Source organism: Micropterus dolomieu, linkage group LG05, assembly GCF_021292245.1.
Source record: "Micropterus dolomieu isolate WLL.071019.BEF.003 ecotype Adirondacks linkage group LG05, ASM2129224v1, whole genome shotgun sequence".
In the NCBI taxonomy this organism is placed as follows: Eukaryota; Metazoa; Chordata; class Actinopteri; order Centrarchiformes; family Centrarchidae; genus Micropterus; species Micropterus dolomieu.
The window spans coordinates 26,628,608-26,637,832 of NC_060154.1; the positions used below are offsets into that span (position 1 = coordinate 26,628,608).

The 9,225-nt window shown below is 39.0% G+C and overlaps 1 protein-coding gene across 2 annotated transcripts in view; it reads right to left on the minus strand.

Annotated features, from left to right (window-relative positions):
- Window positions 1–2,053: 2,053 nt before the first annotated feature.
- The window catches only part of gabra5 (gamma-aminobutyric acid type A receptor subunit alpha5), a 31,190-nt gene continuing 24,018 nt past the window's right edge, over window positions 2,054–9,225 (minus strand). For both annotated transcript variants that reach the window (XM_046049748.1, XM_046049747.1), the window contains exons 9-10: window positions 7,925–8,136; window positions 2,054–5,604 (exon numbers count right to left, since the gene is read on the minus strand). In XM_046049748.1, the coding sequence (XP_045905704.1) occupies window positions 5,314–5,604; window positions 7,925–8,136 (503 nt within the window). In that variant the 3' untranslated portion in view covers window positions 2,054–5,313. The remainder of the gene's footprint in view (window positions 5,605–7,924; window positions 8,137–9,225) is intronic.

Here is a 9,225-nt window from a genome sequence, read left to right on the forward strand (position 1 = left end):
TACTTTAGAAGTGTTGTAGGGCAGAATACACTGTTGTTTTAATATTGAATATGTGTGGAGAGGAAAGTAGAGGTGGGTTTGACCCTTACCACCTCAAGAGGAGGAGCGAAACAGGATATATCAACCAATGCGATGCAGAGTTTGGGGAGTCTGCTCCCGGGACCAGCTCGGATACACATGTATTTGTATTTGTGTTATTTGTTCGAAATTATTACCGTACTTGAGTTAATTTGAACTTTACTGGAATCTGTGTCTCATTGAAAAGAATACCATTTATACTGAAGGGATTGCAGTTCATCTAAGTCTAAGTTACAGCTACATTCAAGAGAATTGAGTGTGAGAGGAAAGGCCCATAAGACCTCTGGCCCAGTCTGACGGTTTTTATCTCCCACATGACTAACCTCACAAATAACTTTTCTGTTATTTCCTTTCAGTCTCTCTCCTTTTTCCTCCTGTCTCTGTACGTTTATGAAGTGGATTTATAAAGCCCTGGGATACGTGCAAATTTGTTATCAACTCACATTCACATAATATTGTCTTCACATTGACTCAAGTCTGTCCTAAAACAATATTCACATACCCACATTTACATTGAGTAAATTCAATAATTGAGTTTTTGTTCACTGTAATTGTTTCTCCTGTTCAGACAGGACACCAAAGTCAATTTCAATATGTATCATCTTTTGTAAAAGATTTATTCTAAAGTTCAGCTAAAGCTAATATGATGCGTTAGCAGTGCAAGGCGATAACAGCAATTACTGTTTCGCTGTTATCCTGGAAACCTCATGGTGATGACAAGACTCCAAGTCACACAACCATCCATAACATCACACTGTGTCATTTTTACACTTTGATTAATTATGCACGGACTAAACAAACAACACATGTTAATTAGTGAGACTCTCTGGCACAGACAGGCTAGAAGTTTCCCATATTTCACTCTTTGTGTGAAGCTAAGCTAAGCTAACCGACTGTTGGAGGTAGCTTTATATTCACCGTTCACACTGTGAGCCTATTTCTCTAAATGTCAAACTATTACTTTAAATTGATTCATGGCATGACAGTGATAGCATGGCCTGTTGAAGTTTGCAAGAGAGTTGCCTTAAAACATAAAGATTGTTTTATGACCAGGCCTAAGCCTTCCCTTTCTGTAAAAATGTATGTTGAATTGAAGCTTCAGCTGGTGTAAAAAAAAACAAAAAAACACACTTTGGTACAACAATATGGTGCATTTTGTAAACGAATAGTGACGCTGCTTGCTAGAATGTAGAATTCTTAATTTTAATTGCACTACTATTGGTAGAAAGCAAATGTTATAATGTAAAGCAATTTATACTATATATATATAATGTATGTATGTATGTGCATCTATTTATGTCTGTTGATTTAGGATTTTACAGCATTAACCTGCTTCGAAAATAAGTGAAACTGCCAAATGTTCTTTGGCTGAATCAATATGTCGTGAAAAATGTGTGTATAAACAAGCAACAGCACAATTCTGAAAGCATGCAATATGATTTGGTAGTGCTGTTGTGGGGCGATAAAAGAGGACGGTCATCTTCACCGGCATATACTGCAGCCCATCTTTGCTTCTCAAGCTATGTGATTGATGTCATTTGGTGCCATCAGTGACAGCTTAATTTGGTGCCGAGTATGGGCCTGCTGAATGGGAAAAGCAACTTAAATGGAGCTAAATCCTTGACAAACAGATGTGAGCCAGATGTTACTGCCACAGAGACCCCCAAGATGGATTTATCAGTCCACTAACTGTAAAGGCTGCATGATCTGGATGTGCATGTGTGTAATCAAAGGAGAAACAGCACACGCAGACTATTGTCCCATCAAGCAAGATTAAGCCAGCTTTTTATCGACTGCATAGATGTATCTTAATATGCGCTGTAGATTCATACACTATCTACCAAATCATACTGTGAATTTTTCTAATTATCTGGAATCTCAAAGGAGAGAAAACTAATGAAAAAGTATAATCTCTGATCAGTTTCAGTTTGGACCTGACATTTATAAAAAAGAATTTGACCAATAACAGCAAACAGATGTAGTCAGTTAAGCTTTATTTTGAATCAGGTATGCATAACAATCAAGAAAGAGAGCAGTGGCCCAGACATTTACATTGATCACCTGAAAACTGGTCTCAAAAAAAGACAATTAAAATAAAAAAAAAATAAAGTTATACATTAAACATGTTCAGGGGGCACTCTGCTTCCAAAGAGGGAAGGGCTGAGCTATAATGAATCAGAGTCTAGTCATATATAGAAAAAGACTATTGCCAAAAAGATAAAAGGACTGCAACAAAAGGAAAGTCAAATAATCACACATTACCATAAACAGAAGTAGTTATTTGTATGAGCATAATTTATTGCTTCAGATATTTGCATTTAAAGAACAGCCTGTACCTAAAATTCACTTAAATGTAATAATACAATACAACTGGTGTGCTCCATAAATGTATTAAATAGTGGCAGAAGGCATAAAGTCACATGAGAAGATCACATTCATAGATTAACCTGTTACCCAAACAGACAACAGGCTCAAATTGTAAGTGTTCATTTCTGGGAGAACTGTGAAGACTGCAAAACTTACTCTGCTGAAGTGAGTGCAGTGCATGCAGTCTTCGCAGCGAGAATCATGTAAAAGCTTTATATGGTCCTAAGGTGACTTTGAAAACACTTTAACATGACATATTAGCTATATTGCTGAGAGTGAGATGAGAAGATTGATGCCTTTCTCATGTCTGTACGGTAAAAATAAAGCTGGAGCCAAGAGTCTTGGAACATCAAGAGCGTGGCTTAGCAAAAAGACAGCAAGCAGGGGCAAACAGCTAGCCTGGCTCTGTCTGAAGGTTAAAAAATTGAATCTTCCTAAAGCCCACTAAGTAACATGTAACACTAACCCTGACCTTCCAAGTTCCGATCTGACTTTTTCAGTCCAGATACTGATACCAATACCCAGGCTTTGGGTACTGGCTGATGCTGATGTACGTCACTGTGAGGAACAGACTGAAAATCGTGCCCTTTGGCATGAGGCTTCTGGGGGTGCTTGATTAAGTTGGTTGTGTTATATTTTATAGTGGTACCCCCATGCCTCGAAACATTGGCTTTGCAGATCTTGCAAGCAGCCGTAGAACTTGTTGGCGTTGCAAGTGTGAAATACCTCAAAACTGCTGATTTCTTTGTTTTTAGCTCCCTCTGTGCTATGTTAGCTCAGCTAGCGAATTGTTCAGGCCTGCCGGCGCACTGTCAATATCGGGCTGATATCCTTAGTGCTGGACCTGTTGCACCAGCTGAACTTAAGTTTGATCACTTTCTTAAGTTGCACCTCCTCTAACTGTACTTATGCTATAATTTAACAAAGTCAACCAAAACATTGTTGCAGACAGTGACGTTTCACCATTTGGGTAAAAAATACTATTTATTAGTGATGGAAGTAAAGTATGCGATCATGTCATCTTGAATGTAAACCTGTGTAGTTTGTCACAGGACATTGGCTCCTGATGTAAATATCAAATACATTTTCCTCTGGCTCTTCCATCATTCCTCTCTCCCATCTTTTTAACCCATTTCATGACAACACTGACAACAAGTACCTGCTCAAGGGAGATATACATTTTAAGTTAAATACTAACTCTCTGTTGTAATTAACTTATGTGGTGCAACAAAGTTTTTATGAAGTTATAGCTTGACTCCTCCACTATGTTGAAATTAATGCTACGTTTTAACTTACACGTAGCTGGCTTGGTACAGCAGCTGATTCCCCTGCTTCTAGTCATTATGCTAAGCTAAGCTAACTGTCCTCTAGCTTTAGCTTCATAATAAATGTACAGACACGAGAATGGAATCCGTCTTCTCATTTATCTCTTTGCAAAGAATCAGTATTCCCTTCATGGATTTACCTGCCTCGAGTCTTTATGCTAAGCTAAGCTAACCAACAGCTTTACATTTACTGTACAGACATAAAATTGGTATCAATCTTTTTATTTAACGCTTGGCAAGAAAGCGAATAATTCATTTCCTAAAATGTCATACTATTCCATTAAGATAACACTGCCATTTAGTGACAAAAATGTATTATTTTATATTAATATACGATGTTTTTGCATAACAAATCATAATTTAAAAATGGCAATGGTCAAAATGCAATAACCTGGTCATTGTGACTTTCTGTCTCTTTATTAGCCTGACAACCTGATAAGCTCAGGTCCTTCTCCTAACTACAGCAGTTTCTCTAAATTATGACAAAAAGTGATCCTGCTCAAAGCATCCAAATATTTATAAAGAATATTTGCAAGTTATCATCAAAGCTTATAGAAACAACAAACTGATCTAAAAAACAAAATGTTTTTAAAAAGCACTGTACTGTATATTCTGTCAAAATTGCTAAAGCTCAGGCTATTCTGCTCATTTCTCAATATCCAGTCAATGAAGCACTAGACTACAGTAACACTGTGTTGCTATATATGCATAACATAGAAGCTAACCTTATTGGCTTAGTGGTGCTTTTCTAAAAGCAGGGCATATATACATGTTTCATAAACTACGTACATACATACAGGATTCTCAACATGGTGACCTGGAAACAAAGCTGCCGCTATCACTTTAGCTTAAAATCAGTCCCCATTTAATCTCTATATAAACAAAAAAGTTACATTAATGGAAAACTTGCCATTCAATGTTGAGAGAAAAGTAGCAAAAAATAAAGAGAAAATTATTGAATGAAAGTTGAAATATTGGCTTCTGAAAAAGTAACTGCATCAGATTTCAGTGCATTCATAATGAGTAATCACACTCTGAAGGCAACACATTTAGCATGGCTATTCATTTGCTTTTAACAAGGAAGCAAAGTCCCATGTGCCTGGGCCCAGCCTCCCATACCTGGACCTCCAGCCCATTTGTACAAAGTAAGAGTTTTAAAGGTAAAAGCCGCTTTTGAGTAATAACACAGTAAAAATGTTGTTTTGCATAGCATTTGGCCTTGCTGTACCATCATCTACTGTAGACTCAACAAGAAAATACAAATGCCAAATGCTAAAAATTCTTAAATATCAGAATTCGGCAGAAACTAATCAATGACTGGAGTTCTAAAATGAGATAAATTGAACTGTCTTTAAGGAAAAGTCCTATATCATACAAATACAAACTCAAGGCAAACATGGCAACATTTTCCTGAAGCAACAGACATGCAATGTTATCCAATGACCTAAAAAAACACATCTATGAAAGAAGGACTAAGTGCTTGGCATTGATTTCGAGTGCGTTCCAGTTATCACATCCTGAAGTGGTTGTCAGGAGGCAGAGCTTACAGAACTCCTTTGATCACTGGTTCCCTATTGAGATAGGTGGCCCAGTACACCAGGTTGAAGGTCCCAAACAGCACCGGGAACACTATCCTGGACATCTTGTCAATCTTGCTCACACTGTTGTAAGTCTTTTTGGGGTCTGGGGCCTTGGTCTCAGAGGGTTTGAGCTGAACGGCCGTGCTATTTGAAATGGTAGAGATGGAGGAGTCCTTTGTGAGGTTGGTTGTATAATTCACTCCGGCTGAACATGTGTTGTTTGGCTTTTTAGACAGAGCCAAAGGGTCTTTCTTCTGTGGGGAAAAAGAAACGTACTGATTAAGTGTACACTTCTGACCAAAAAAGGTGCTGCACATTCATCGAACATAATAAAACAGGTATAGTAGTTAACAACACGGGCACACATGCACAGTAACACAAAAAGAACAATGAAAGATGGCCAGTGACGGTGGAGAGTGGAGATCAATGTCCTTGGGCAATAATGGACTGGCACTGTGCCACAACACTGAAGGCACACTGAACTGTGAATATATTGATCCCCCTTTTCTGAACTACTACTTCTTGCCTAATTCATCTCCTACTTAATTATCAAGTGTGACGTTTTCACTCCTCATCCTATCCACACTACCACTCTTCTACCATATAAGGAAGTAACACAGAGAAGAGAAGAGAGAATGGATAGAGTAGAGAAGAGAAGGAAGGGAAAGTGGAGTCAATTTTGAACTGCTATTGACATAGCCTGAACCCACAGTAGAATTTTAAGCTGCTCTGACGTCAACTAATAATGTTACTTCCTAGTAAACATTATCTGTTATCATCTGATAGTTTTATTGGGTTTTTTTCTACGATATGTTCTGGAAATTACCAATATTAGAGCAGTTAGTTGCATGTCCTCCACTCCTGGGACAACTTGTGCTAAAGCTGTAGAAATGTCAGCGTCTGCATTACAAAGGTCTGGAGTGGAACAGGAGAAAAATGTTCTATTTTCTGTGGCCATTTGTGTGCACAAGTTGTGCCATTTTTAAAGCGGCACTAGTTCCTCTCAGTCCTACAGAACGTGTCAAGATCTTTCAGATAATTGTTTTGATTTCATGGCTAGCATCTTTAACTTGATTGTTCTGGTTCCCTCTTACTGCTATAATCCACCTTGTGGTGATGTGGTGATGAACCAAATGTCACAAAGACAAAATTAGCAACCAGCTAGTGAAGGTAGTGAAGCATTTAGCAGCTATAAACCCAGTTGTTTTAAGACCAAAAAAGAAGTCTTACATTCCTCATATGGCCAGAAACACAAATTAATTCTAATATTTATCCGCTGGGTGTTTATATGAGCAGCTGTTTTCTAACATGTTAACTATATCAACTTCATAAGGCCATAATATGTCAAATGTGTGACGTTCTGGCTTGTTGTGGAGTTAGGCATTCCTGCCATCTACAAACCTACCTACCAACCAATGGACATTACTGAGACGGCCAAATAGAAACACAACAATCTGCATTCTCAACCAAGCTGAACGACACCATCAACCACAGGCTTATACTATAAAATGCCTCTGCTGAACTGTGGTGAAAAATACAGTAAAACATTTACACAAACAGACAGACTTATAGATGTGTTGGGGACACCAAACAAGTACATTCACATTTTTTCCATTCATTTTGCCTTTTTTACCATTGCATTATTTAAATAGTCAAAATGTGCTTTTTACTTAGTGTTTCCCAGGATTTGGAGAGACTATGGTGGGCCAAGAGGGTCCGGTAAAGTAAATTACAGGTGTCCATTTACTTTTAATGTACACATGTAATATGTTTTATACTTTCTGTGAATATAATCCAATTAATCTTATTTACATCCTATATAGACACCTTATTTTGAAAACCGGAAGTTGTCACATGTGTATTTTCCCACTAAATTCATCAAGTCCGACCCAATTTGATAAATAATGTTGTATATGGTTCTCATATCATGTAACATGAAAACTTCACAGCCTCTCTTCAGGTAGGACTCTCGTACTGCAAGACTTGTCTTTGTAAAGAGAGAAACTGACAGGATAAAGTCGCTAACCTGCCTGTCAGCTCGCACTGGTCCGTTTCAGTGGGTTTACCATGAAGGCCTGAATATGTGTGCACTACAAATTTAGGTGCGGTTAGCTTAATCGCCTTCTCAGAAACGAGTGACAGAAACACTCAAAGCTTGTCAGACCTTTTGCTGCCTTTTCTAAGACGTCAGCCACAGATGGAGTGGATGTGCTAGGAGACAATTCAGCAGAACAATGTCTGCAAAAGGCAATTTTTGGGTCACTTTAAAATGCTTCCACACTGCCGATATGTCAACGTAATTGTTTGGTAAAAATTGTTCGGTATTTTGACTCATTAGGCCGAACACCGAAGGTGCTTTTTGTTTTGCTATTTTCAGCCGATTAATTTTGGTGGCAGAACAATTGGAACATCCCTTATTAGCCCACAAATCTACTGGTAAACTTGTGGAGAGCAGCTTTACAGTGCCCAGAATAGTTTGCACCCCACAACATGAGTCAGCTGCCAGGTTTGGGGCTCCACAATGTGTTATTAACAAGGACATACACGTACTATACACAGACATAGTCTACACACCTTGGGCTGTTGGGCCTCCATTGCCTTTTTTCCATCCCAGGCCCAGCTCCTCTTGGTGAAGTAGTTAACTGTGGCAAACTCAATGAGGGCGGAGAAGACAAAGGCGTAGCACACTGCGATGAACCAGTCCATGGCAGTAGCGTAAGCCACTTTAGGCAGCGAGTTTCGAGCACTGATGCTGAGAGTGGTCATGGTGAGCACTGTGGTCACACCTGGTGGTGGAGAAAACTGGGTCACTTTTACCAACCAGACTTAGTATTCTGTTTTTAGGGGGCCACATTTCAGAGCACTACAGACAGATCACACAGCAGCAACACCAGGTTGTGCATGCCTGATTTCACTCAACTTTTAAATTTTTTTTAGACATATTCATGTACAGGTGCTGGTCAGATAATTAGAATATCATCAAAAAGTTGATTTATTTCAGTAATTCCATTCAAAAAGTGATATTATATTCATTCATGACACACAAACTGATATATTTCAAATGTTTATTTCATTTAATTGTGATGATTATAACTGACAACTAATGAAAATCAGTATCTCCGAAAATTAGAATATTACTTAAGACCAATACAAAAAAAGGATTTTTAGAAATGTTGGCCAACTGAAAAGTATGAATATGAAAAGTATGAGCATGTACAGCACTCAATACTTAGTTGGGGCCCCTTTTGCCTGAATTACTGCAGCAATGCGGCGTGGCATGGAGTCGATCAGTCTGTTGCACTGCTCTGGTGTGATGAGAGCCCAGGTTGCTCTGATAGTGGCCTTCAGCTCTTCTGCATTGTTGGGTCTGGCGTATCGCATCTTCCTCTTCACAATACCCCATAGATTTTCTATAGGGTTAAGGTCAGGCGAGTTTGCTGGCCAATTAAGAACAGGGACACCATGGTCCTTACACCAGGTACTGGTAGCTTTGGCACTGTGTGCAGGTGCCAAGTCCTGTTGGAAAATGAAATCTGCATCTCCATAAAGTTGGTCAGCAGCAGGAAGCATGAAGTGCTCTAAAACTTCCTGGTAGACGGCTGCGTTGACCTTGGAGCTCAGAAAACACAGTGGACCAACACCAGCAGATGACATGGCACCCCAAACCATCACTGACTGTGGAAACTTTACACTGGACTTCAAGCAACTTGGATTCTGTGCCTCTCCTCTCTTCCTCCAGACTCTGGGACCTTGATTTCCAAAGGAAATGCAAAATTTACTTTCATCAGAGAACATAACTTTGGACCACTCAGCAGCAGTCCAGTCCTTTTTGTCTTTAGCCCAGGCGAGACGCTTCTGACGCTGTGTCTTGTTCA